The sequence below is a fragment of the Oenanthe melanoleuca genome, chromosome 24, assembly GCF_029582105.1.
Source record: "Oenanthe melanoleuca isolate GR-GAL-2019-014 chromosome 24, OMel1.0, whole genome shotgun sequence".
Classification (NCBI taxonomy): Eukaryota; Metazoa; Chordata; class Aves; order Passeriformes; family Muscicapidae; genus Oenanthe; species Oenanthe melanoleuca.
Window position 1 is genome coordinate 1708246 of NC_079357.1, and position 27147 is coordinate 1735392.

A 27147-nucleotide genomic window follows, 5' to 3' on the forward strand; every position below is an offset into this window, starting at 1 on the left:
CTGAGAGACCAGAAAACCCAAACTGGGGTTCCTGATCACTCTGAGAGTCAGGGAAACCCAAACTCAGGTTTTTGGGCAGTGTGAGAGACAAGGAAAACCCAAACTCAGGTTCATGGTCAGAGAGACCAGGAAAATTCAAACTCAGGCTGCTGGTCAGTCTAGGAGACCAGGAAAACCCAAACTCAGGTTTATGGTCAGTCTGAGAGTCCAAGGAAACCCAAATTCATGTTCATGGTCTCTCTGGGAGACCAGGAACACCAAAACTCAGGTTTATGGTCACTCTGAGACACCAGGGAAATTCAAACTGACCCAGGCTGGGATTAGCCCTTTCCCAGTTTCCTGTGTTTGTGGCCCTGAGCTCAGCAGTGCCAGCCTGGCTCCAGCCCAGCTCTGCATTGTCCTGACAGAGCAAATCCAGCTTTAATCTGCCCTGCCTGCTGCCCAGAGCTCTGGCAGCCCTGCTGGAACAAAACTAAAACTAAATAAAAAAAAGTAAAACGAAATAAAAACTATAAATAAGTAAGAAAATAAGAAAGTAAATAAAAAAATAATTACATACATATATATATACATACATACATTAAAAAAAAAAGCTAAAAATAAAGAAATAAAAATAAAGAAAAACTATAAATAAAAATAAATGAATAAATAAATAAAATTTCAAAACCTAAAAATAAAAAAAACCCTACAAATGAATAAATAAATAAATAAATAAATAAATAAAAATAGAAACTATAATTAATTAATTAAGTAAATAAATACATACATACACACATAAATGCATAAATAAAAATAAAAAGCTAAAAATAAAGAAATGAAAATAAAGAAAAACTATAAATAAATAAATAAATAAATAAAATTTCAAAACCTAAAAATAAATAAAGGAAAAAATAAAGAAAAAAACTACAAATGAATAAATAAATAAATAAATAAATAAATAAAAATAGAAACTATAATTAATTAATTAAGTAAATAAATACATACATACATACATGCATAAATAAAAATGAAAAGCTAAAAATAAAGAAATTAAAATAAAGAAAAACTATAAATATAAATAAATAAATAAATAAATAAATAAATAAAATTTCAAAACCTAAAAATAAATAAAGGAAAAAATAAAGAAAAAACTACAAATAAATAAATAAATAAATAAATAAATAAATAAATGAAATTAGAAACTATAAATAAATAAATACATACATACATATGTACATACATATGTAAATACATAGATACATAAATACATGAATACATAAATGCATAAATAAAACTAAAAAAGCTAAAAATAAATAAGGAAAAATAAAGAAAAAACTATAAATAAATATGACTAGCTGGCTAAATAAATAAATAAATAAATGAAGTTTGAAAACCTAAAAATAAATAAAGAAAGAAAAAATAAAGAGAAAACTACAAGTAAATAAATAAATAAATAGAAATAAAAAACTATAAATAAATAGATAAAAATAAAAATAAAAACTATAAATAAATAAATACATACATACATAAATACATAAATAAAAATAAAAAACTCAAAATAAATACATAAAAATAAAGAAAAACTATAAATAAATATAACTAACTAACTAAATAAATAAATAAAATTTAAAAACCGAAAATTAAATAAAGGAAAAATAAAGAAAAACCTAGTAATAAATAAATAAATAGAAATAAAAAACTATAAATACATAAATAGATAAAAAAAAATAAAAACTATAAATACATAAATAAATAAAAAGAAAAAAACTACACATAAATAGAAATAAAAATAAAGAAAACAACTACAAATAATTAAATAGATAAAAATAAAAACCATAAATAAATAAAAATTAAACACCTACAAATAAATCGAAATAAAAATAAAGAAAAAATGGCAATTCCATTTCAAACAGTGAGTGTTAAAGGATGGCACCAGACAAAGTCATTTCATTCTCCTGGCTGCTGGGATCACACTTCATTGCCACACTTGGCTGCTTGCTTTGGGGTTTTTTCCATCAAACATCAGATTTTCCTGCAGACATTCAGACAGTTGGACTGAAGAGAATTTCCTGATTTTCTACCCAAAAAACCTGGCAGGCTGAGAGCCTTGGGTTGCAAAACTCGAAAATCCAGGGAGGGAGCTGCCACTGCAAGGAAATGCATCAGAAATAAAAGTTTAGTGACCTAAAAATGGAAAAGTGAAGGGACAAAGCCCTGAGCAGCTCAGCAAAAAATCCAAGGGCAATTTTGGGAGCTGGAGAGTCCAAAATGTTCAACAAGGGCAGTGTGGGCTGCACCTCCAGCCTGCAACAGCCACAAAAATTGAGGATCAGATTCACTCCCCTAAATCCACAGATTCAACCCTCTAAAAAAAGTGGAAGATTTTTTGTTTCACCCTCAGGATTCCGTTTGTTTCAAGTCCCAAGGAAGATACTTCATCACAGCCCTAAATATCAGCACAACCCTAAAAATCATCACAACCCCAAATATCACAGCCCTAAATATCAGCGCAGCCCTAAATATCATCACAGCACCAAATATCATCAAAGTCCTAAATATCAGCACAGCCCCAAATATGATCACAGCACCAAATATCATCACAGCCCTAAAAATCAGCGCAGCCCTAAAAATCAGCACAGCCCCAAAAATCATCAAAGTCCTAAATATCAGCACAGCCCCAAATATTATCACAGCCCCAAATATGATCACAGCACCAAATATCAGCACAGCCCCAAACATCATCACAGTCCTAAATATCATCACAGCCCTAAATATCAGCACAGCCCCAAAAATCATCAAAGTCCTAAATATCAGCACAGCCCCAAATATCATCACAGTCCCAAATATCATCACAGTCCCAAATATCATCACAGCCCCAAATATTATCACAGCCCCAAATATCAGCACAGCCCCAAATATCAGCACAGCCCTAAAAATCATCAAAGTCCTAAATATTATCACAGCCCCAAATATCAGCACAGCCCTAAATATCAGCACAGCCCTAAATATCAGCACAGTCCCAAATATCATCACAGTCCCAAATATCAGCACAACCCTAAATATCATCACAGCCCTAAATATCATCACAGCCCCAAATATCAGCACAGCCCCAAATATTTTCACAGCAAGGTGATTTGCTCTTTGTGCATCATTCCTGCCACCCACCCTACAATCACTCCAGGTATCAAATTCCAGCACAGGGAGGACACAGATTTGCTGGGATGTGGAACAGCAGCACTTCCCATCCCACCCCACCAAAACAATCCTGAGCCTCCATTTCCTCCCAGAAATGCCCCAAACCCACAGATCCCATCCCCATTTGGGGCTGGAGGCCCCACAGCAGCCCCTCTCACACAGCTCTCAGCTCCTTTTAGCCAACAAATTAAAAAAAAAAATAAAAAAAAAACAGATGTGGGAACAAGAATGACACACCCCAAGTGTTCCTGCATCCTCTGCATTTTGGTTTGAGCTCCTGCTCAGCCCAACTTAGAATTTTCAGGGCTCACACTGCTCATCTCCTCACCAACAATTCTTCCAAACCCAGAATTTTTCAGAGGAAATCCAGCCTGGTGTGGGGTGTACTATACAAATCACACATTATTTAGGATTATGGTGGAGCTAAGCTTAATCCTGTTTACATTAACACAGCTTTGTGTTCCAAAAAAAGCTCTTTTTACCTGTACCTTGCCATGGGGAAGAGCAGCTGAAGGGAGCTGGAGCCCAGCTCGCTCCAGGCAGGGCTTTGTGGGCTGTTTTTATTTAATCTGCAAGACTTTGAAGGCAGGAGAAGATTTTTTTTTTTTAAGTGAGATATTAGAGACTGCAGGACGTCCCTACAGAGTTCCACAGGCAAATTTCAGGTTGGGACATATGAGGTTAATTTTTACCTGTCTGAGATTGAAATATTGCACATTTTGGTGTTGAACAAATGGAAAATATCAATTTTTTTGGCAAAGAGGGCCTGCCCTGCTCACTCTCATCTTTCAGCAGATCCTTCTAGAAACAGATCCCTCCTCTACATTTCTTTGATCAGTTTGGATCCATCCTTATCACTGGATTTAGGAAATTATCCTGCTGGAATGACATTTTTGATTCTCTTTGCTCTGATTTCCCTTTTTGCACTGCTCTGATGAGTTGGAATCCATCATTATTGTTTGATTTGGGGAATCACCCTGCTGCAATGATGTTTTTGAGTCTCTTTGCTCTGATTTCCCTTTCTGCACTACTTTGATTATTTTGAATCCATCACTGTTTGATTTAGGGAATCACCCTGCTGCAATGATGTTTTTGAGTCTCTTTGCTCTGATTTCCCTTTCTGCACTACTTTGATTATTTTGAATCCATCATTGTTTGATTTGAGGAATCACCCTGCTGCAATGACATTTTTGATTCTCTTTGCTCTGATTTCCCTTTTTGCACTGCTCTGATGAGTTGGAATCCATCATTATTGTTTTATTTAGGGAATCACCCTGCTGCAATGATGTTTTTGATTCTCTTTGCTCTGATTTCCCTTTCTGCACTACTTTGATTATTTTGAATCCATTATTGTTTGATTTAGGGAATCACCCTGCTGCAATGACATTTTTGATTCTCTTTGCTCTGATTTCCCTTTTTGCACTGCTCTGATGAGTTGGAATCCATCATTATTGTTTTATTTAGGGAATCACCCTCTGCAATGAGGGTTTTGATTCTCTTTGCACTGATTTCCTTTTTGCACTGCTCTGATGAGTTGGAATCCATCATTGTTTGATTTAGGGAATCACCCTGCTGCAATGATGTTTTTGAGTCTCTTTGCTCTGATTTCCCTTTCTGCACTATGATTATTTTGAATCCATCACTGTTTGATTTAGGGAATCACCCTGCTGCAATGAGGTTTTTGATTCTCTTTGCTCTGATTTCCCTTTCTGCACTACTTTATTTTGAATCCATCACTGTTTGATTTAGGGAATCACCCTGCTGCAATGACATTTTTGATTCTCTTTGCTCTGATTTCCCTTTCTGCACTATGATTATTTTGAATCCATCATTGTTTGATTTAGGGAATCACCCTGCTGCAATGAGGTTTTTGATTCTCTTTGCTCTGATTTCCCTTTCTGCACTACTTTGATTATTTTGAATCCATCACTGTTTGATTTAGGGAATCACCCTGCTGCAATGAGGTTTTTGAGGCTCTTTGCTCTGATTTCCCTTTGCTGCCCAGTTGTGGCCCCTGCCCAAGCCCCAGGTCTGCTGAGGTCAGCAAGAAGAGCCCTCGTGCTCCCAGGGTGAAAGGAATTCACTGTTCTCCCTCCCAGAGCCCTGAACCAAAGCTCTGCAGCAGCCTAATTGCAGCAGGACGTGCTGCTTGAGGCCCTGGGTGATTTCTAAGCTTTCTGACATTACCTTCATTAATGGGAACTGTAATTTTCCATCCAGCCTCCCTCCAGTTTGCTGGTTTGTTGTTGTTGTTGTTCAAGGCCTTTGTAGAAGCAGAAAGCACAAACTCCCAAGCAGAGAAAATCATTCCCTCTGCTCTCACAGACAGCAAAAGATTTTTTTTTTTCCCTCTCAAGATTGATGCTTGAACATGATTGAGGTTTTTCAATGTATTGAGGTGCACCCAGCACTGAAAACCACCCAGTTGTGACCTCAGAATGACCAACAGGGGTTCTCCTTCATGAAACTCTTAATTTAAATCCAGAGTGCCCAGCTCTCCAGCAGGACATGGAATTTTTGACTGCAGAGTTTCCCACCTTTTTCAGTAGCCATTAACAGGAAGAGCTGAAGTGCAAACAGCACAGCTCAGTTCCATCCAAACTCCCAAAATTATTTCTGCCCGTTTGATTTTCACTTCTTGTAAAGCCAACAACTTCCATGGCCCATCCCAGAGTGATCCAGCTTCCAGTACAGGGTGAAATAATTCCCACCTGTGCCTAAATACACTGGAATTTCATAATTCTGTGCTGTGAAAGGGCTGAACCATGCAAAGTGAGCTCCTGAACCAGCAGCACCTCTCACAGGATGCTCAGCAGGTTCTGAGACCCTTTTCCCACCCAGGCAGAGTTTCTGTGCCAGTTATAGGGAAAAAAAAATAAAAATAAAGGCAGAAAGTGGCAAAAAGCTGAGCTTTGAGTGCAGAGAGGACTTGGGAGCACCTGAGCTGTCCCAGTACAGCCAAACAAAGCCCAAGGTCTGCCCAAGCACCAGCACTGACACATCCCCAGTGGTATTGCTTTTCTTTATCTTTATTTCTTTATCTATTGCTTTTCTTTATCTTTATTTATTTACTTATTTATTTATAGTTTTGTCATCTATTTATTTATTTCTTTATTGCTTTTCTTTATCTTTATTTATTTATTTATTTATTTATAGCTTTGTCATTTATTTATTTATTTGTTGCTTTTCTTTCTCTTTATTTATTTATTTATTGTTTTGCCATTTATTTATTTATTTATTTATAGTTTTGTCATTTATTTATTTATTGCTTTTCTTTCTCTTTATTTATTTATTGTTTTGCCATTTATTTATTTATTTATTTATAGTTTTGTCATTTATTTATTTATTCATTGCTTTTCTTTCTCTTTATTTATTTATTTATTGTTTTGCCATTTATTTATTTGCTTATTTATTTATAGTTTGGTCATTTATTTATTTATTTATTGCTTTTCTTTCTCTTTATTTATTTATTTATTGTTTTGCCATTTATTTATTTGTTTATTTATTTATGGTTTTGTCATTTATTTATTTATTGCTTTTCTTTATCTTTATTTATTTATTTATTGCTTTTCTTTATCTTTATTTATTTACTTATTTATTTATAGTTTTGTCATTTATTTATTTATTTATTGCTTTTCTTTCTCTTTATTTATTTATTTATTGTTTTGCCATTTATTTATTTGTTTATTTATTTATTGTTTTGCCATTTATTTATTTATTTATTGTTTTTCCATTTATTTATTTATTTATAGTTTTGTCATTTATTTATTTATTTATAGTTTTGCCATTTATTTATTTATTTATTGCTTTTCTTTATAGTTTTGTCATTTATTTATTTATTTATTTATTGCTTTTCTTTATCTTTATTTATTTATTTATTTATTTATAGTTTTGTCATTTATTTATTTATTACTTTTCTTTCTCTTTATTTATTTATAGTTTTGTCATTTATTTATTTATTTATAGTTTTGCCATTTATTTATTTATTTATTGCTTTTCCTTATCTTTATTTATTTATTCATAGTTTTGTCATTTATTTATTTATTTATTTATTGCTTTTCTTTATCTTTATTTATTTATAGTTTTGTTATTTATAGTTTTGCCATTTATTTATTTATTTATTTATTTATTGCTTTTCTTTCTCTTTATTCATTTATTTTTGCCATTTATTAATAGACAGGCAGCTCTGCCAGGAGCCTGAGCTCCTCAGGACTCCAAAACCTGTGTCAGGGATTTGCAGAGGGGAGGGACACCCAGAAGAGCTCCGGGTGAGGGGCCATAAAGGCACATTTAGGACACAAAATTTTAAATTCCCTCTGCCCACGACTTAACATCCCCTTGACCTCTTTCTACCCATAAAGCAGCTGCAATAATCTCCATATTCCTGCTAAAAGCAGAAATCTGAGTGTTCCTGGAAAGGCTCGGAGGGTTCTCAGAGGCTGGGGAAGGGGAGAAACCTCGCCCCAAAACAAAGCTGGGGTGGCCAAAGAGCGCCCCGAGCGCCGCGCTGAGCAGGATGAGGGAGCCAGGAGTCAAACCAGCTCCGCTGAATCCTATAAATCCTATAAATCCTATAAATCCTATAAATAGACAGCGCTGGCAGCAGCGAGAGGGCGAGTGCCTGGTGCTGAGACCTTGCATCACACACCAGCGCCTGGTCCCGACGGCAGCACAGGCAGAAAACAGCCCCGAAGAGAGAAAATAAATAACCCCAAAGAGAGAAAATATCCCCAAAGAGAGAAAATAAACCCGAAGAGAGAAAATAAACCCGAAGAGAGAAAATAACCCCGAAGAGAGAAAATAACCCCAAAGAGAGAAAATAACCCCAAAGAGAGAAAATAACCCCAAAGAGAGAAAATAACCCCAAAGAGAGAAAATAACCCCAAAGAGAGGAAACAACCCCAAAGAGAGAAAACAGCCCCAAAGAGAGAAAACAGCCCCAAAGAGAGAAAACAACCCCAAAGAAAGAAAATAACCCCGAAGAGAGGAAACAACCCCAAAGAGAGAAAATAACCCCGAAGAGAGAAAACAACCCCGAAGAGAGAAAATGAACCCGAAGAGAGAAAATAACCCCAAAGAGAGAAAATATCCCCAAAGAGAGAAAATAACCCCAAAGAGAGAAAATAAATAACCCCAAAGAGAGGAAACAACCCCAAAGAGAGAAAACAACCCCAAAGAGAGAAAATAAATAACCCCAAAGAGAGGAAACAACCCCAAAGAGAGAAAATAACCCCAAAGAGAAAAAATAACCCCAAAGAGAAAAAATAACCCCAAAGAGAGAAACGGACCAAAACCAGCCCAGGGTGAGGATCACATCTCACAGGCAGGGTGGTACCTCAAGCCCACCAAAGGATGGGGCAAAGAGGGGTGAAAAATGTTAATAAAAATATAAAATAAGATAAAAATTAAAATATTCCACGGAACACGAGGTGAGGGGCAGAACAGAGTTCCCACTTGAGAAACGTGGGGAAATTTCCCCTCTTGGGCAGGAAACCCTGCTCTGCACTCTGGTGGGAGGACTCCTGTCCCCTCTGGAATGAATTGTTTGTTCAACACAATCTCGAAAGAAAATGGTTATTTTCAATGACTCACTGCACACGAGCAGCCACATAATGAAGTTTGCCGGAGGAAATGATCCTCCAGCTGGAAAAAGAGAAGGTGTGTTATTGTTAAAATAACATTTCTGACACGTTTCTCTGTGCCCCATCTGTTTTCAAGCCCTGACAGAAGTGTCAGCACAGAAATAAACCGCATTTCCCCGAGGAGGGGGAGCAGGCTGGGGCCACATGGACGGAGCACAGAGACCCCTCTCTGCGGTTCCCTTTCATTATAAAATCCTGTTTTTACAGCCACGCACCCCCAGGGCACCATCCAGCCGCGGGACTGAATTATTTATCTGCTGGGAGCAGGAGAAGTCGCCACAAACAGCAGGGAAACACCTTCAAGGCCATTAATGAGGGACTTTAATGGCCACGGGGGGGACTTTGCTGCGTCTCGACATCAAACAAAACCATCCTGCCTTCAGATGTCTGCAGGTGACAGGGACTCTGAAAGGGGAGGGGGGAAAGGGAAATAAACCGGCCTGAAGTGAGAATTGAGCGATTTAGGGGCGCCCGTGGCAGGATGTGATTCCTGAGAAAGCGGCGGCCCAGCTGAGCTGGGCAGAGCAGACGGACAATGACGCTGCCAGCACTAATTAGGGATAATTGGGCTGCTGAGGTGGCCTCGGTCAGCAGGGGTGGGGACAGAGAGGGAAAAGGAGCAAAGGGAGCAAAAGAAACTTCCCCGTGTCCTCTTGGCTGAGGTGGGTTTGGGCACCACCTGCGCTGTCAGAGGGGCCTCATGTGGGGATAGGGACACGCTTCCACTTCAATTTCTGTGTAAATAAACTCCTAAATAGGCAAAGAGAGACGGGCAGGACGGGCTGGGATGGGATGGGATGGGAGTGGAGTGGAGTGGGATGGCTCCTCTCTCATTTCCAGTGCATTTCCAGGGCTCCTCTCTCATTTCCAGGGCTGCTCTCTCATTCCCAGTGCTTTTCCAGGCCTGTCCTTGCCAAACCTTCCCCTCGCTAAAGCGATTTCAGTTTTACTTTTGTTGCAGTGTGTGAGGAGCAGAGATCCCATTAATCTGTTTTTCTGCTGGGACAGGGAAGTTTCTCCCACAGCTGAGCTGCCTGTGGGTAAAGCCAGCTGGGCTGAGGCACTGAGCACCACTGGGGCTCGCTCCCACTATCAATTCCTTTATTAACAGAGTTACTATTTATTAATAAGTTACTATTTGTCTCTGAGGAGGATGTGCTGCCCCCAGCACAGGAAGTATCAGCTCGACCTAAAGCCAGACCTTGGCTAAAATCGAGCCTGACACTGTGAGGAGGAGGGGATGGAGCGGTTCCAGCCCTGCTCAGCAACTCAAGGAGAGACCTGGGGCCGCTCTGGGGCTTGGGGAGGCTCAGGTTTCACCCCCAGTTTGTTTTCCCGCTGGGGAAAAGTTCATTTTCTGTGGATAACGGGGTGGTGGGGGCACAGCACCCCAGGAATCACCAAACACTGAGCAGGATTCAGTTCTGAGCTCTAAGAAAGAATAAAAAATAAAAAAAAAAAAAACCGAAAGAAGATCCCTGCGACCGAGTGAGAAATGAACTCGCAGCCACTCCGTGGTTCCAGCTAACCCCCCACAATTCTTCTTCCTTTTCAGCTTACACACAGCAGATCGTGCTCCAGCATGGGCTGCCCGGGCATTACTGAGTCCGTAAATATCCAAAAAACCTCATTTTCTGTGCGCCCTAAAGAGGGGAGTCCCACTGCACTCCCCACACAGCCACGGGATTCCCATCTCCCGAGTTCCTTGGTGCGTGCCCTTATTTTCCGATTCATTACTCTCCCAGCAGAACAGGCAGATAAAGAACACTTTGAAAATTACATTTTCCCGGCCAAGTTGAATTTCAGTCCCCTGGGCATTCAATTTACAGGAAAAAAAAAAAAAAAAAGAAAAAAAAAATGGGGGGAAAAGAAAAAACCCAAACCAGCTCTTTGTCACTTCTCCCAAGAAATGTGAGTCCACAGAACAGATTTACACTCCCCAGACAGACAGACACCGCTCATGCCTCAGGAGAGGAGTGGGTTTTACACAATAAACGCTGCCCCAGCAGTTGAAATATTTAGCGGGACAGCAGCAAAGCCGCGAGAGGAGCACAAACCCCCCGAGCCGCAGAACAAACCCCGCACCGGGCTGCGGCTGCACCGCGCTGCTCTCCCCCCTTCCCCGCCCCTCCGAGCACCCAGAACGCAACAATTCCGCACGGAACCATCCTGCCTGCGTCCGGCTGTACCTCGGTGAAGCCCTCCTGGAGGATATCGAGCAGGTTCCCCCTGGCCAGGCAGGCGAGCATCCTCCCGGCGGGGCGGCGAAGGGCTCAGGGGGTGCGGGGCTGCGCCTCGGGGCGCTTCTCCCTCCTCTTCCTCCCGAGCACAAAGGCCGGCAGCTCACGGGGAAGGGCGCTCATGGTCCCATCTGTGCAGCCCGGGCAGAGCTGAGCCGGAGCCGGAGCTTTGGGCGTGCTCGGGGGAGGAGAGAGCGGAGATGTCACTCGGTTGTCACGGCGACGCCGCGGCTTTTACGAGATGCAGGCGCGGGGAAAACATCTGAAACTCATTTCCAGCCAGAAAAAAAAAAAAAAAAAAACAAACCCACCAAAGACTCAAAAAAATAAAAAAAAAATCGCGTCCAGAAACGCGTAAATGAGATTTTTCAAACCCGCCATACACAGGGAGCGCTGCTTGGTGTGGGGGTGGAGAGGAGGAGGAGGGAGGGAGGAAGGGAGGAAGGTGATGCCTTGAGCCACAGGAAGCTGCAAGCCAGGCCACGACAGCCGGAAAGGTTTGCGAGTGTGAACATTGCATTTTTCAATGAAAAAAAACTCCAAACAACAACAACAACAACAAAAAACCGAAACAAACCCGAGAGAAAAAACGCTGGAACAATTAAACACAACCCCCAGCTGGTTCTCTACAACAATAAGTTGTCTACATCAAGAAGTGCCCCCAACACAGAAATAAGTATCGAGTATCTCCAGGCTGCCTCTCGAAGTTGGTGTCACCTTACAGGAAGTGCCCAGGGGGAAAGAAAAAAAGGAAAATGAAACCGGGATGGGTGAAAGCCCCTCCAGACAGGACAGTGCCCCCAGGTCCCAAAATATCTTGCCAAGCATTTCTAACTGTGAGACTCAATTAAAAATAAACATTTTTTTTCCTTGCCTGAGTGTTGAAGCATCCTGAGGAAAAATCAATGGTGTAATTTCACTATTTTAAAATAAAATACAGAAATGGAAGCAACAGGTCTCTTCCCTCTGTAACCAACCCAATTCCCTCGCCTCCAGTTTAAAATTATTCATGTTTGCTCTCCCTGTTTTTCATCATTCCGTGGGAGTGCAGATTTTAATGTTTTCATCGATTCTAATAGCACATCTGTTAAGCAAAACAACAGATTACAGCGAGGCTTTGCACAAAGCCTTGTAAGCTGGAGCTGCTCTGGGGGGTTGGAGCCTTGATCCCGTTTACTTTTGAGCTTCCAAATGCTATTAAATAAATATTTAACCCCATTTTTAATGTAATTGAGCAGCTTATGCCTGTGCAATTCCAATAAAATTGTGTGGGGAAAAGAAGTGGTTCCCCCATGAGACAACAAGTGGCCTAATTTTGGGGGAAGAACCAACAAAGCACAGTCTGAGCTTCCACTGTGGACTTTAAAATGCTCTTCTTGACTAATAATTTATTACATATATTTATATTTATTATGTTCTATATATTTACCACCTGATTTTTACATGGTAAAGACGCATTATTGAGGGTTTGGAATATAACAGGGAAGGATGCTGAGATTTGAGAAGTCTGGGATGCAGGGGCTGCCTTTCATCCCCTCTCCCTCTTTCAGAGCCCCAGCACCAGCATAGCAAAGGCAAAAACGTTCCAAATGTTCCAAACGTTCCCCTCTTCCCTGCCAGGTTCAGGTGCAGTCCTGCTCAGAGATTTTCTCATCAAAGATTTGCTTCTGCAGGAGGTTTCTCATCTCTGCCTCAATGCCAGGGCACAGAAACCAGGCTGGACATGCTGAGCCATTCTTCTGCCCATTGTGGGGACACAGATGGGTCTGGGGTGGGTGTGTGGGCTAAAAATAACTTTTACAAATTAAATTCTGCTTCTCCCTTTGTGTTTCTCTCTGAGATTCCCAGCTGCTTGTGGCAGGAGTTGTTTTCCTGTCGGTTTTACACCACGGGTGCCTTTCAACGCTATTTCTGCAAGGATTCTTTCTCTAACAGGAGCGTGCTGCAGGATTCTCCCTGAATTTTCCCAAAGGAATCATCTCCCCAGCGATTCCAAACCCGCTGGGGATGTCCCCAGCAGCTGCTCGATGGTGAGCGAGCTCCCAGCCCAGCCCGGGGTGGTGGCAGTGCGGTTGGTGGCATTGCCACCTCCTGGCCACTTCCAGCATGGCCCCAGCCCTTTCACACACACTTTGGGTCACAAATTGGGGTTGGGGATAAAAACAAAAGAGGCGGGTTCAGGAATTCACCTACGGCGTTTGTGGGGCCGTGGCTGCGGCATAACCCAAAGAGCTGCAGGTGTGTCACCCACCCCAAACTCCCCATGAAACAGCCAAAAGGGACAGAAGGGACACGGAAGAGGCGGCGGGGCACTCACAGAGGGTGCAGGAGGCTGTGGGGGGCGACAGGGCCCCGTGTCCCTCGGGGTCCCCATGCTGGATGTCACCTCAGCGCCAAGGGAAGGTCCCGGCACCCCTGAGCCTGGGGGGAAACAAATCCACGGGGGAGCTGAGCCCTGGGAGGGGCTGTGTGCGTCAGGGACTCTGGAAACAGGGTGGGATGGCGGGATAATGGGATGGGATAACGGGGTGGGATGGGATAATGGGATGGGATAATGGGATGCGGTGGGATGTGATGGGATAATGGGATGCGGTGGGATGCGGTGGGATATGATGGAATACGGTGGGATGCAGTGGGATAATGGGATGGGATGCAGTGGGATAATGGGATAATGGGATAATGGGATGCGGTGGGTACCAGGACCCGCACCCCGGCCCTACCTGCTCCCAGTGCGCGTCCCCGGTTGCCACGGGAACGGGGGCGGGATGGGGCGGGATGGCGCTGGCTCCGCCCCGGGACCGTGGGGCCGGGATCGGGATCGGGATCGGGATCGGGGTCGGGGTCGGGATCGAGGCCGGGATCGGGATCGGGGTCGGGATCGGGATCGGGACCGGGATCGGGATCGGGATCGAGATCGGGGTCGGGGTCGGGATCGGGACCGGGATCGGGATCGGGATCGGGATCGGGACCGGGATCGGGACCGGGATCGGGATCGGGGTCGGGGTCGGGATCGGGGTCGGGGTCGCGATCGGGTCCGGGATCGGGACCGGGCTCGGGGTCGGGACCGGGATCGGGATCGGGATCGGGATCGGGGTCGGGTGAGTCGGGATCGGGATCGGGATCGGGTGAGTCGGGGTCGGGATCGGGATCGGGGTCGGGATCGGGGTCGGGATCGGGGTCGGGATCGGGGTCGGGATCAAGATTGGGATCGGGGTCTGGATCAAGATTGGGATCGGAGTCGGTGGAGCCAGGATCGGGACCAGAATCGTGATCGGGACTGGGATCGGGATCGGGATTGGGATAGGATCGGGCAGCTCGGGTGCTGCGTGGAGGGTTTAATTGTGAGGAGGAGGGGGTTCTATCTAACCGTACAGCCCGGTGTCTTCCGCACGCATATCCCTAACTCCCCACACTCGGGGAAACCTTTTCCCATCCCCGCATCGCCGCCCCGGGAGCGGGACCCTGTGTGTCCCCCCAGCCCCGCAAAGCCTCGCCCAAAGCGCGGATTTATCACTTAAAACTGAATCTTGCATCTTTAATGATACATCAACACTCGTTTGGCACACATGGCAGCCGCGGGAATACGGGAGGTTTTAATATTCAGTGCAAAACCGAGTCCTTCGGGAAAACCTCTATTGCAGAACGCGTGGCTTCCACGATTCCCCACGGATAAAATCCCGGAATGGGAGCCTGGAATTGTCTCTAGGATGAGCCGTACTTCAGGAACAGCCCCGAGGGTGCTGTAGCAGGGAATGGGAGACAAAGAACCATTCCAGCGGCTCGGGCACTCATTAAAACACGGAGAAAAACTGCGAGATTGGTCCTCAAACTTCCACCTTGGCAAACACAGCCCGGAGCAGCTCCATTTTCCACCACGAGCAGGAACTTTTTCATGCTTTCCACACCCAGCTGAGTTACAAAATGCAGATTGTGTGTGTTTATGGAGGTGCCCGTGCCCGGGGCTGCCCCGCAGTTTGCTCTGCAGGCCACAGCTGAGGAGCAGGACGTGCCAAGCCCTGGTTCAGCGCCTGGAGATGGAGCCCTGGTGCCCTGCCAGTGCTGCCCAGGGGCAGAAGCCACCTGGACCGTTGCTACACTGAGTTATTGACACCATTTCAAACCCATAAACAGGTTCTGGGAGGTGGAGGTGATACCCCCAGGTGGTGTGTGCTCTGTGTCACTGGGGTTTATCACCAGCACAAACGGAGCAAAAAGTGGAGGCAAAGTCCAAAGTCCTTCCAAAGCTGCCCAGGATTCACTCCCAGTGTCTCAGGCAGCTGCTGGACTCTGAGAACTGCTCTAAATATATCTGCAGCTAAATTGCCAATTTTCCCTTGTTTCACTTCCAGTCAGAGCCAGGAGCTCACTGCTCGTTTGTTTGCATAGAGGAGTGAGGATGAGCAGCACATCAGCGGCAGGAATTGTTCTGTACCCCTCCGAATTCTGCATTTCTGGCTGCCAGGTGCTGAGCATGGCTGTGGAACACTGATTTTGGGGGAAGGGGATGCACACAGGGGCAGCTGTTGGAAGGAGACAGTGCAGCAGGTCCTGCTGAAGGTCACTCTGCACACTGAGCTCTTAACCAAAACCTCCCTTTAGTCCTGAATTCCTGAATTCCTGGATTCCTGGATTCCTGAATTCCTGGATTCCCAAAGCCAGCACTGGGTTTTCCCCCTGCAGCCCTGAGCCTTCCCCAGCCCAGCAGCAGCTCTGCCGCCCCACGGGGCAGGAGGTGATTTTTGCCAGCCCCAGGGCAGCTCTCCCGAGGGCAGGAGGTGATTTTTGCCAGCTGGGAACCTCCTCAGTGAGAATCTCTCCCCTCAGTGCCCGGGAGGTTCCCTTTGCCTCCGCGGCTCTGAGCTCCTTTTCCTGCCGGAGGAGGAGGATGAGCCCGCCCAGTCTCAGACCAGGGTCCCGTTTTTGCTGTCGTACTTGAGCCTGGCCCGGGGGAAGTTGAGGGTGGCGTACTCGGTGGCGCTGTGCAGCTTTGGGCTCCTGGGCTCGGCTGCCGGGCGCCCCCCGGCCCTGCAGAACAGCTGGATGTCGGCGTAGTGGATGCTCTCCTCCTGCTGCACGGCCCGGGGCGGGCTCACCGTGGCGTACACAGGGACATCGGGGACATCTTCATACGTGGGCACCTTGGGGGAAAGAGAAATCAGCTCCCTGAGCAGCACCCACCCTCTGACACCTGGGAAAAGTGTGGGAAAAGCCGTGGATGCTTTAGAGGGGCACAGGATGATGGTTGATGGCTCTGGGTTCTGCCCTAGGGCAGCTCTGCTCAACACACACTTAGCAAAAAGCCCTCTGGGGAGTGATTTACCTTCCTGCCAGGCTGCTGCTGTTGGGCCTCATGCCTCACATTAGCCCCTGCAAAACAAACAGCAGGAGGTCAGATTAAAGCAGTTTATTATTCCACCTTGGGATGCAGCCATGCTGTTGGCCCATGGGCTGTCCCCACTGGGCACAAACCAGATTTCCACCCCATCCCTCAGCCCCAGTGCTGATGCCTGCAAGAAGAAAGCCTGGGCTTGTTTCTTAGGGGAAAATAAGGTTTCAGCAGCCTGTGGAGCACAGAGTTCTTGGCAGAACCCACAGACACAGCACAGAGAGCTTCTTGTCAGGCCCTCGGAGGAGTCAGATCCACTTTTAACTTTGTTATTTCCTCTGCTGCCTGGCAAACATGTTTTGCCCAGCACGGTCCAAAGGCCACAGGACACAGCCTGAGGAATGCAGTTTATTCTGGGGAGTGCTGTCAGGCAGATGTTTGCAGCTCCTGCTCTGCTGGAGAGCACTTGCCTGTGTTTTGAGGTGGGACTCGGTTATTCTAAAGTCCCTTCCCTCCCCCTTCCCAAATCCCGTGGCACATCACCCTCCTTGCTTTAAGATTTCAGGAAACGCTGCCTCAGACTTCTCCCGAGTGAGGCGAAGCACAGAAGGAGGGTGGGAGGGGTGTGGCACTGATGTCACCTCCCCGGGGGCTCTGTCACTCCACCTCCGAAGCATTGTCACAGATCCTCACCTTGCTTTTCTTTCTTCCTTTTGAAAGGCGAAGGACACTTCCTGAAATCAGAGAGACACATCAGCCCTGAAAATCCCGAACCTTTTCCCTCCTAAAACCAACCTGGGGTACCTGGAACGGGACAGTTCTAAGGAGAGACCCACTGAGTGGAAATGTCCAGGGATGTGTGGGGATGTGTTTCCTCCTTCTGGGACAAACCCACCGCACCCCACAGCCACCCCCAGCTCTCCCTGCTGCCCTCCTGTCTCAGCAGCATCCCAAGGAATGGGAATTCCTCTCCCTGGAGCGTTGCAGCTCCATTTCCACAGCTCAGCCCCGAGGTGCAGGGTGCAGGGCACGATCCCAGCTGGCACAATCCCCATCTTTTGGGGTCAGCTGCTCTGCCAGCCCCACTCCCCATTCCCCCCCTGCCCAGGGAGCAGCTGTCTGAGTGTTTCAGACACTTCTCCTGTTCTGTTTTCCACTTAGAACAGAACCAAACCAAACAGGCTTTGCTGTCCCACGAGCCAAGTCAAACCCTCCCCTCAGCTGTACCTGTGTGAGCAGAGAGACAGACCAAGCACAGATCTGTTCCAAGAGAGGACAGGAGCCAAATTCACCCCAGCTGCAACAACAGAGCCTGGAGCTGAGCTCCTGCAGGCTGGCACTGGCAGGGAGGACTCGTGTCCCTTGCAGGGACAGATGGCAGGAGGAAATGTCACGCTCAGAGGGCTGGGAGCAGGTGCCAGCCCTTGGGTGGCCCCTCCTGCACACACACACCAAAGGGGGCAGCTGAGGGGCTGCAGGGCAGCAGAGGGGGCAGGCAGTGCCTGGATGGGGCTCCAGGGAGTGCTGAGTGTCCCTCAGGGTGAGGGTTTGCCAGCCCTGCCACAGGACAGGAGCAGAGCAGTGCCCCGGGCAGGGCTGTGCCTGTGCCAGCTCTCCCAGGGCCAGGGGACAGCACAGGCTGTGCAGCCATGCCCTGGCACTCCAGAGGGAAAATCAAACCTCTGGCAATGCAGGCAGAGAGCTCTGGAATGGCCAGTAATGATTAACCAGGACTGGGCAGCTCAGGGCAAGGCAGGCTGGCCAAGGGGCACCTCCAGCCCTTCACAGGCAAAACCTGCAGGTTCTCCCCAGGAATTTGGGGTTTAACACACAGCAGCCCCTTTGTGTGGGGCTCTCACAGCCTCCCCCTCCTCCCTGCCTGCAGTGGGTGCTCCTTGCCCAGGTTTGTGTGGCAGAGCACTCACAGCACTCTGAATTTGGATTTCACCAAACCAGCACCTTCTGAGTCACCTCCCTTCCTCCCAGCACTCTGAATTTGGATTTCACCAAACCAGCTCTCAGACATGGAGGATTTCACCAAAGCAGCACCTTGTGAGGCAGAGGCAGAGGGTCCCTCCCTCCCCTCCGTGCTGGCATTCCAGCCTCTCTCCCTTTGTGGAGGGAACACTGCAGGCACTGTGTGGGCTGGAGCTATTCCTGGCTGCAGGATAATCACAGCCAGGCATCTCCCCGGGAATGGGGACACGTGTGACACGGGAAATGGGAGCAGGGAAACCTCTGCCCTGCTCTCCAAACCGGCTCAGACGTGTTGGAGCTCCCAGGCTGAGAGAATTCAGGGCAGCACCCAGGCCCTGCTCCCACCCTGATTCCTGCCCTGCACAATCCTGGGGCTGCATTTGGGCAGCTTTCCCTGTCTGGGCACATTTTGGTGCCACTTTGATGGTGGGAGCTTGGGGCCTGCCCTGCACAGACCCGAGGGCACAATTCCTTCATCAATAACTCCCCAGACAGAATAAATGTGCTGTGACAGCTTTTCTTTAAAACCTTAGACCGTGCCCCAGGCAGCCCCTGATCGAGCCTTTCCTGCTGATGCCCTGGGAGCCTCATTTACCCTCTGCCAAAGGGCAGAGGAAATTAAAAATGGGAGTTTCGGTGCGTGACCAGCTTTCCACCTCCCACCTTCAACTCCCATTCCTAAATCCTCCAGGCTCAGAGGAAGAACCTCGGTGTCCACAGCTCCCGAGCCTTCCTCCACTAGGTGATGCTGTGCCTCCTGGAATTATTAAAAACTGGGTGAATTTCTCGTACTTTCAACAAACGAAGAGTCGGAGAGAGAAACTCCTCAGAGTTCCATCGGATATTCACGGCTCTTCCTCTCGCAGCACGCCCAGAACTGAAAATATTCCTGCTTGGCAGCGAGTGATGCCCTTTCTCTGCGAGCAGGGGGTGCAGGGCACAGCAGGAGCCAGGAGGGATTAAAGTGTCCCCGTCCCTCCCGGGGGGAAAAGAGCCACAGCATCCCAAAAACGCGGCCGGGATTCCCCGAGCGTAAATAACCCAGAGAGGCGCAGGCGGGGAGAGGGGCTGAGGGCAGGGTGGGGTGGCTGAACAGGGACAAGGGGACACTTTATACACTCTAAAGTGTCAAAGGGACACTTTTTGGTGTCTACCTGTCTGGCACGGTGACAGCGATTTCCACCAACTCCTCCCCAGCTTGTCTGCAGCGCCCCGAATTGCCGGGCTGAGATGTCACCCAAAAAAACCCCCTTGTCCCCGCGCTGTCCTGCCCCAAAACACCTTCACAGCCCTTCCCCGTGCTCACCTGTCCCTCCCCGGCCAGGTGCAGCGCTCAGAGCCTTGGCCAGCCCGCAGGAAAGGGCACAAAGCTCCCCAAAATCGCGCCGCGAGCTGCCCGGGACCATCAGCACTCACCAGGGGCTGCACAGGTTGCCCATGTCCTCCTTCCCCCGCCGAGCCCCGGCGATTCTGCACAGCCCGAGTTGTATTTCCTGGTTCCTGGCTCTGCAGGGAGTGTCTGGCAGTGTCGGGTTTCGGAGCGCTGGCCCCGTGTGCCATCTACCGGAGCTGTGTCCTGCTCCCGAGGGGTGGCAGCGTCCCCGGAGTCACCCCTCATCCCTTATCCCTCATCCCTTCATCCCTCATTCCCTCATTCATCGTCTCTCATTCCCTCATCCCTTATCCCTCATTCCTCATTCCTTCATCCTTCATCCCTCATTCCCTCTTTCATCATCTCTCATTCCTGCATCCCTCATTCCCTCACCCCTCAATCCCTCATTCCCTCATTCCTCACCCCTCAATCCCTCAGTCCCTCATCCCTCACTCCCAGGGGATGGCACACGTGGTTTAACTGGACCAGCACTGAAATGGAAGTCTCTGTTCCTGTCTGACCCGCTGGGGCTGAGCCTGAGAGCTGCAGGGCTCTGCTGGGACCCTGCCACTCTCAGAGGCACAGAACTGAACATTCCACCCAGGTAGATTTAAAGAAAGTGGATTCCCACTGCCCCTGAGGCTGTGGGGCAGCAGCAGCAGAGCTCAGCTGAGAAATCGGAGAAATCTGAGAAATCTGAGAAATCTGCTCATTCTCAGGGGATGGCACACGTGGTTTAGCAGGACCAGCTCTGAGCTCCCACCCTGGGGATTCTCCTTCTGCCTGAATCCCTCCTGAATCCCCTTTGGCACAGGGGCAGCACCCGTCCCTCCACTGTCCCTCTGTGCCCACGGTGCTGTGATCCCAAGGGGATTCAGGAGGGATTCAGGCAGAAGGAGAATCCCCAGGGTGGGAGCTCAGAGCTGGTCCTGCTGCCCATCCTCTCACCTCCAGGAAAAGCCACATGTGCCAACCCCTGAGAATGAGCAGGTTTCTCAGATTTCTCAGCTGAGCTCTGCTGCTGCTGCCCCACAGCCTCAGGGGCAGTGGGAATCCACTTTCTTTAAATCTACCTGGGTGAAGTGTTCAGTTCTGTGCCTCTGAGAGTGGCAGGGTCCCAGCAGAGCCCTGCAGCTCTCAGGCTCAGCCCCAGCAGATCAGGTGGGTGCATTTCACCTCTCTGCCCCTCTGAGAGCCCTTCAGACCTGAATGACCAGAGCTCTGGACATTCCTGGACCTAAGGGCTGGGTAATTCCAGATCTGAGAGAGAGATGCTGCTGAAAGATATAATTTCAAAGTCCTGCTTGAGCAGTAACTCTGCCCCCAGCTCTGTGCAGGTCTGACCCTCAAGGGGTGTCCAACAAAGATCTGAGCATTAATTCACCTTTCTGGTGAATTAACCAGGAGCTGGCCCTGGTTCCCACTCCAGGGGTACCCACGGGCTCACAGCCCCATTTATCACCTGCCCAAGGCACAGCAGAGCTTGGACCTGTGCAGGAGTGGCAGCAGGAGATGGATTCTGCTTTGGAAGGGTCACAGCTGGCTCTGGGTGAGCTGCACTGTGACCTGCAGAGCCTGAGCCTTGCTCTGACACTGCTCCTCAGCTGGGGCTGGAAAATGCCTCAGAATTTAGGATTGGGTTTCTGCAGAGAGCTGGGATTCAGTGCTGCTGTGTTCCCAGGCCCTGCAGAGTGTTCCCAGGTGCTCCCAGCAGCCTGTCCCTGCCTGGGAAGCTGCAGACTGTGGCTCTGGGCTGCCCACAGACACTGTTGTTTTAATGAACCAGCGTCTGTTTTGATTTCTGGGATAACTCAGGCTTTGTTGCTTTGTGGGGAAGGAGTGAAAAAAAAAAGTCTGGGATCCTGTTCCCATCAGCCTCTTCCACAAACACTGGAGCTGCTGCTTCGAGCTCCACCAGAGAAACAGAAAAGCATCAAATAACATTGGCAGGGCTGGGGAGAGCTTGGCTGCCACTCCACATTCCCTGCCCAGGGGACAATGGGCACGGGGGAGGGAAAAACAGGGCCAGGAAGAGCTGGGGAGGGCACAGAATGGTGTGGGCACTGCTGGCTCTGGGCATTTTTATGGCAGGAGTGCCCAGGTGCCAGGGTAGGTGTGGTACCCAGGGATCAGGCACTGCCTGTCAAAAATGGAAAGGAGAGAGTTTTCTGAAACTCTGAGCTGTGTGGGGCACTCCTTTTGTCTCAGTCATGTATAATTATACAATGATTATATTATAATTATACTAAATATACCAGATAGCATATCTATAATATACTCATATATACAATATATATAATATACTATATAGTATAGTATATATATAATTTACTATAATATGTACATGTAAAAAAATAACCATAAATAACTATAAAGAAACTATAAAAAATATCTCCAGTGCTGGCCCTGTGGTGTTTCCAGCCCCCAGTGCTCCATGAGCTGCTGAGCAGGGACAGATGGCACCTGGTGGCCCAGCCTGTGCCCTGTGTGCCAGGCTGTGTGTGTGCCCTCCTTGCCCAGCCCCAGGCTCCATCCCCAAGCACAGAAGTTCATCCCAGCCACAGGAAACCAGCAGGGAGCAAAGGGACCTTCAGCATTTCTGGCCAGAGCAGGGATAAAGAGAAGCATTTTAGCCAGAAAATGTGAGTGTGAGGAAGATTTTGGTGAGGGGGGAGGAAGGTCTGAGGTCTGGGTGGGTGTTGGGGGAATGGGATGCAGGTGGTTGGAAGTCCCTAGGCCAGAATTGTGCCTGGGGTTATAATTAATGGCTTGGACAATGCCTGTTGCAAAGGTGATTTTTTATTTTGGCACTGAGGGTATCTGCCCTGCACAGGGCTCAGCCACAATCCCTGTGCCTGGCAGGCAGGGCTGCTCCTCACCTGACTGATCCTCAGGGCCCTGGGGAGCTGCAAAGAGCTGAATTTAGCTGGGATCTGCCCTGGATCCCACTTTGCCTGGCAGGGACAAAGCTCAGCCTGGTATCTGCAGCTGGGATGTGCAGGGCAGGCTCCTGACACAGCAATCCTGGCCCAGAGTGGGGGGCAGGCAGCAGGGAGAGGGGGAAGTCACATCCCCCAGGATTTTGGAGCCTCCCCTCCCCTCTGCACGCAGGCACCCCCAAATTTAGCCCCTGACACAGCATTTTGTGTGGCTGGCTCGGCCCTGGTGACACAGCAAGTGTCACCTGCTGAGCCCTGGGGCAGCAGCTGCCAGCAGCACACACGGTCTGTCCCCACAGCAGGCTCGGGGACATTGCTCAGTGTCACAGTGGCTGCAAAAGGGGCCACGTGCAGCCCCTCCCTGCCCTGCAGACAGGGCTGGGGCAGCAGCCAGCAGCTGGGCTGTGAGCACAGCCCTTCCCCTCCGTGTTTTGGGGTGCAGTCCCCTCACAAAGGGCTGAGCTGTGCCTGGGCATTCATTTGTGCCCAATCGACTCGGGCTCGTTCCAGCTGCAGGTCTGGAGATGCTCAGGGATTTTTCCAAGGGCTCATCACTCCTCACCTTTTTGTCCTCGAGGTCACTTCACTCCGGGCTCCTAAAGCAGCAGCTGGGCCAGGGGGGTGAGGCACAGAGGTGGCCACAGTCCCTCCCTGTCCCCAGGGTGAGCTCAGCCCATCCTTCCTGCTGCTCAGCAGCAACACAAACCCAAGGCAAACAAGAGAAGAGCAGAGGCAGATTTATTCCTCTCTCCTCCTGATTGCTGCAGACACTTTTACAGACCAGCACCCACCTTCCACAGCCACGAAACAGCCACCAGCTCAGCAGCCAGGCACTGGGATCCCCTTTTCCCTCTTCCCAGTGCCCTCCTGGGCTGGAGCACAGTCCAGTGAGACACAGCCTCACAGGGAAGGGCAGGAGTGACCCTGGGGTGAGAGCAGAGCCCCCTGCACGGTGACCTGACCTAGCAGAAAACTCACACTCACACTTCAGTCCCACTCTTTTTTTTTTTTCCCAGTTCCAAATCCCTTTTTTTTTCCTCATCAGGGCCCTGCTGAGCACTGATGCTGAGAAAGAGGAGTCTGGCACTGCGGATTCCCCATCCCTGTCCCCCCCACCTCCCCACACCTGCAGCCTTTAGGATTTTTCCTTCTCTCTCCCTTCCTCAGCCTGCTCTTCCCTCCCCGCTGGCTGCTCCTGCTGCGTTATCTTCACCTCGTTGACTCTGGCCTGAACCTGCCTGCCCGTGCGGGGAGCCACGATGCTCAGGATGCCATCGTGGGACAGGCTGGCCCTGACCAGCAGGGGATCCACGTCCAGGGGCAGGATGTAGGTCCTGGTGAACTCCCTGGAGATGAATCCGTGGCGATCAGCCTTCTGGGGGTGCTGGCCCACCACCTCCAGCAGGTTGTCCACGGTGCGGACGCTGAGCTCGTCGGGCAGGAACTGGCAGACATCCAGGAACACCTGGAACTTGTGCTGGTTCAGGCAGATCTCCGAGGTGCCCCTCTCCAGCTGCTTGTTGATCCTGGGGCGGATGTAGTAGCCGTGGTAAAGGGCAGGAGCTAAAATCTCCGATGGGGACACACCTGGGAGGGACGACAGCGAGTTGTCAGGAGGAGTTTTGTTGGGTGGGCAAATTTCTGCCGGTTAAAATGGCCCCAAAAACTCCTGTAATCCATAGGGAAACACCAAAACTCTGCCAAAATCCCCAGGATTGCTGGGAAAAGAGTCAGGAAAAATTCAGCCTAACACAGGAGAAAAATAATTTAAAATTCACTCTAAGAGATGCAAAAATACCCTAGAAATTGATATGGAAATGGCCAGAAATAGTCCTAAAATTGACACTTCAGCACCCAAAACTGGTCAAAATTCCAGGCATTATTGGGAAAAATCCAGGACAATTTCAGACTAAAAAAAACCCAGAAAATTCCCTCAAAATTCGCACTAAGAAACACAGAAATCCCCCCAGAAATTGCACAAAAAATGCCCAGAAAAATTCCTAACATCTGCACTAAAAAACCCAAAACAGCCCCAAAATCCAGTGAGATTCCAGGAATTTCTGAGGAAAAAAACTGGGGAAGTGAGTGGGCTAAATATCCAGAGGAAATACGACTTAAAATGGACCAAAACCCCCTAAAATGGTGCAAAAACAAAAATGGCTTTGCCACATCCCCGCAGCAGGGGTGGAGTTTGCTGCAGCTGCCACCTTTGTGCCCCTAAAACACACCCAGAGCCACATCCCTGCCAGCCCCTGAGTGCCCCTGGGCAGCCCAGGGCTGGCATCCAGCTTCACATGTTGGGTGCACTGGGAGAGGCTGCTGGGTGCAGAGCAGAGCCCACAGGGATGGGCATGGAAAGTGCTGATGCTGAAGAACCAGCCCTGAAGAACTAAAGGCCTTTTGTGTGCCATTGTCCAGAGGGCTTTCCTTGGAGCTTTTGGCCTTTTCACGCTGTTGTGCTGGTGCTGAATGGTTCTGCTGCTGCCCACATTCCTTCCCCTCTGGCCAGCTTTGTGCTGAACGCCCCAGCTCAGCTTTTCTCCACATCCCCCCGGCTGGAAAAGCTTCCCCCCCCTCTCCCCTGAGCGATTTTGCTCCATGTTTTCACAGCATGTGCATGAATGCCAGAGCATGGCTGGCATGAGGGAGGGACGGGGCAGCAGCGCTGGGCATGGATGGAGAAGTGGACATGAAGAGAGAAGCCCTGGCTGTTCCCTGGCTGCTCCCTGATTTTCCTCTGGTTATTCCCTGATTTTCCCCTGGCTGTTCCCTTCTTATTTCCTGTTTGTTCCCTGGTTATTCCCTGGCCATTCCCTGGCTATTCCCTGGTCATTTCCTGGTTATTTCCTGGTTGTTCCGTGGTCATTCCCTGGCTATTCCCAGGTTTTTCCCTGGCCATTCCCTGGCTGTTTCCTGGTCATTCCCTGGTCATTTCCTGGTTATTTCCTGGTTGTTCCGTGGTCATTCCCTGGCTATTCCCAGGTTTTTCCCTGGCCATTCCCTGGCTGTTCCCTGGCCATCCACTGGCTATTCCGTGGCTATTCCCTGGTTATTCCCTGGCCATTCCCTGGCTATCCCTGTTTATTCCCTGGCTATTCCCTGATTTTCCCCTGATTATTCCCTGCTTATTCCCAGTTTTTTCCCCTGGCTATTCCCTGCTTATTCCCTGTCTATTCACAGTTTTTTTTCCCCTGGCTATTCCCTGTTTTTTTCCCCTCGCTATTCTCTGCTTTTTCTCTGGCTCTTCACCCCTGATTCGATCTGGGTTCCTCCGCTCAAAATTCCCCAGCTCCGTCTTCCTCCCGGAGGGAATTCCACCATCCCTCCTGCAGCAGAGGGGAGAAAGGTGCAGAGGGGATGGGGGGGGATGTCCCCCCTCCTTCCTTACCTTCTCCAAAGTTCTGGTCGTAGATCTTGCTGGGGTTGGCAAACTCGTACTCGGAGCTCATGGGGTAGGCGTGGGGCACGGTGCGGGCGGCCATGGCGTGTCCAGGGCTCCTTCCCTCCTCCTTCCCTCCTTCCCTCCTTCCCTCCTTCCCTCTCAGCCCTCGCTGCCTCTCCGAGTGAAGGCTGCAAGGCTCCAGCTGGGTGGATTCCAAAGGGAGGAGTGTGTGATAAAAAAGATGGACCAAAATAGCCGCGCGCAGGCCGGGGCAGCTCCTCACTGAGCTCCAGCAGGGAGGGAGGGCACTGCCTGCACCCACAGACACCTCAGGGACACCTCAGGGACATCCCCCACCTCTGAGGGTCCCTTCTGCAGCAGGAGGAGGGTGGGCAGCGAGCACAGCCCCAGCTCAGGGAGGCAGGATGTGCCCAGGCTCTGCTGCTCCCAGCAAGGGCCAGCCACAGGCTCAGGGACGCTGCAACTGGTGGCTGGTGCTTGTTCAGGTCTGTCATGAACTGCCCATGTGAGCTTGGTGCTCAAACCCTTCCTGTTCCCTGCATGAGGAGCCTGATTCTCCCAGGAGCTGAGCTCAAGCCTCCTGCTCCTGCAGGTGAGGGAAGCAGCTCCCACTGCTGTCACCTTGCCATCCTCAGCCCTGCTGGCTGCCCAGGCTCTTCCCTTGGCCACGGAGAAATGCTGGTGCCAGACATCACCAGCTAACCCAGGCTCTGAACCTGGCCTAAATCCAGTTTTACTGAGCAGGGCTGGTGGGCTGCAGCAGAGGAGGAGTGCCCAGCTGAGCTCTGCACACCCTGAAACCAGAGATTTCCTTGAGCCCGGCAGTGCAGGACAGCAGGTGCAGGGCTGTTGATGTAATGGGGGCTTGGAGAGGGTATTTATGGCCTGGGCTGCTGCACAGAGCAAATCCTGCTGCCTATTCTTGCAGGCAAGCCGAGAGGAAGAGGCTCAGAGCCTTTTGCAAAGGGTTGGCAGAGCTGGCAGTGCCTCTGAGCCAGAAATTGAGTTTAAATTGCAGAGGAGCTCTTGCCCTTCAACAGTTGCTAGGCTGAACCCATTCCTGTGATTTGGGTC

The 27147-nt window shown here is 48.9% G+C and overlaps 3 protein-coding genes across 4 annotated transcripts in view; all 3 read right to left on the bottom strand.

The window, feature by feature from the left end:
• Window positions 1-11291, bottom strand: part of DIXDC1 (DIX domain containing 1) — a 31881-nt gene extending 20590 nt beyond the window's left edge. The window contains exon 1 of the mRNA XM_056509653.1: window positions 11006-11291. Coding sequence (XP_056365628.1) covers window positions 11006-11065 — 60 coding nt within the window. The 5' untranslated portion in view covers window positions 11066-11291. The remainder of the gene's footprint in view (window positions 1-11005) is intronic.
• A 3279-nt stretch (window positions 11292-14570) lies between these two features.
• C24H11orf52 (chromosome 24 C11orf52 homolog) lies at window positions 14571-19959 on the bottom strand. Of its 2 annotated transcripts, none has more exons than XM_056509664.1 (4): window positions 19666-19959; window positions 17076-17116; window positions 16377-16423; window positions 14571-16194 (listed from the first exon to the last, which is right to left on the bottom strand). In XM_056509664.1, exons 1-4 carry the CDS (start codon window positions 19917-19919, stop codon window positions 15958-15960), a joined length of 579 nt encoding a protein of 192 aa, XP_056365639.1. In that variant the 5' UTR covers window positions 19920-19959; the 3' UTR covers window positions 14571-15957. The 2 variants fall into 2 exon arrangements, with proteins under 2 accessions (XP_056365639.1, XP_056365640.1); XM_056509665.1 differs by having other exon boundaries at window positions 19776-19874.
• Window positions 19960-23391: 3432 nt separating this feature from the next.
• Window positions 23392-26250, bottom strand: HSPB2 (heat shock protein family B (small) member 2). Its single transcript, XM_056509666.1, has 2 exons — window positions 26059-26250; window positions 23392-24257 (listed from the first exon to the last, which is right to left on the bottom strand). The coding sequence occupies exons 1-2, from the start codon at window positions 26150-26152 to the stop codon at window positions 23806-23808; spliced, it is 546 nt and encodes a 181-aa protein (XP_056365641.1). The 5' UTR covers window positions 26153-26250; the 3' UTR covers window positions 23392-23805.
• Between the last annotated feature and the right edge of the window lie 897 nt (window positions 26251-27147).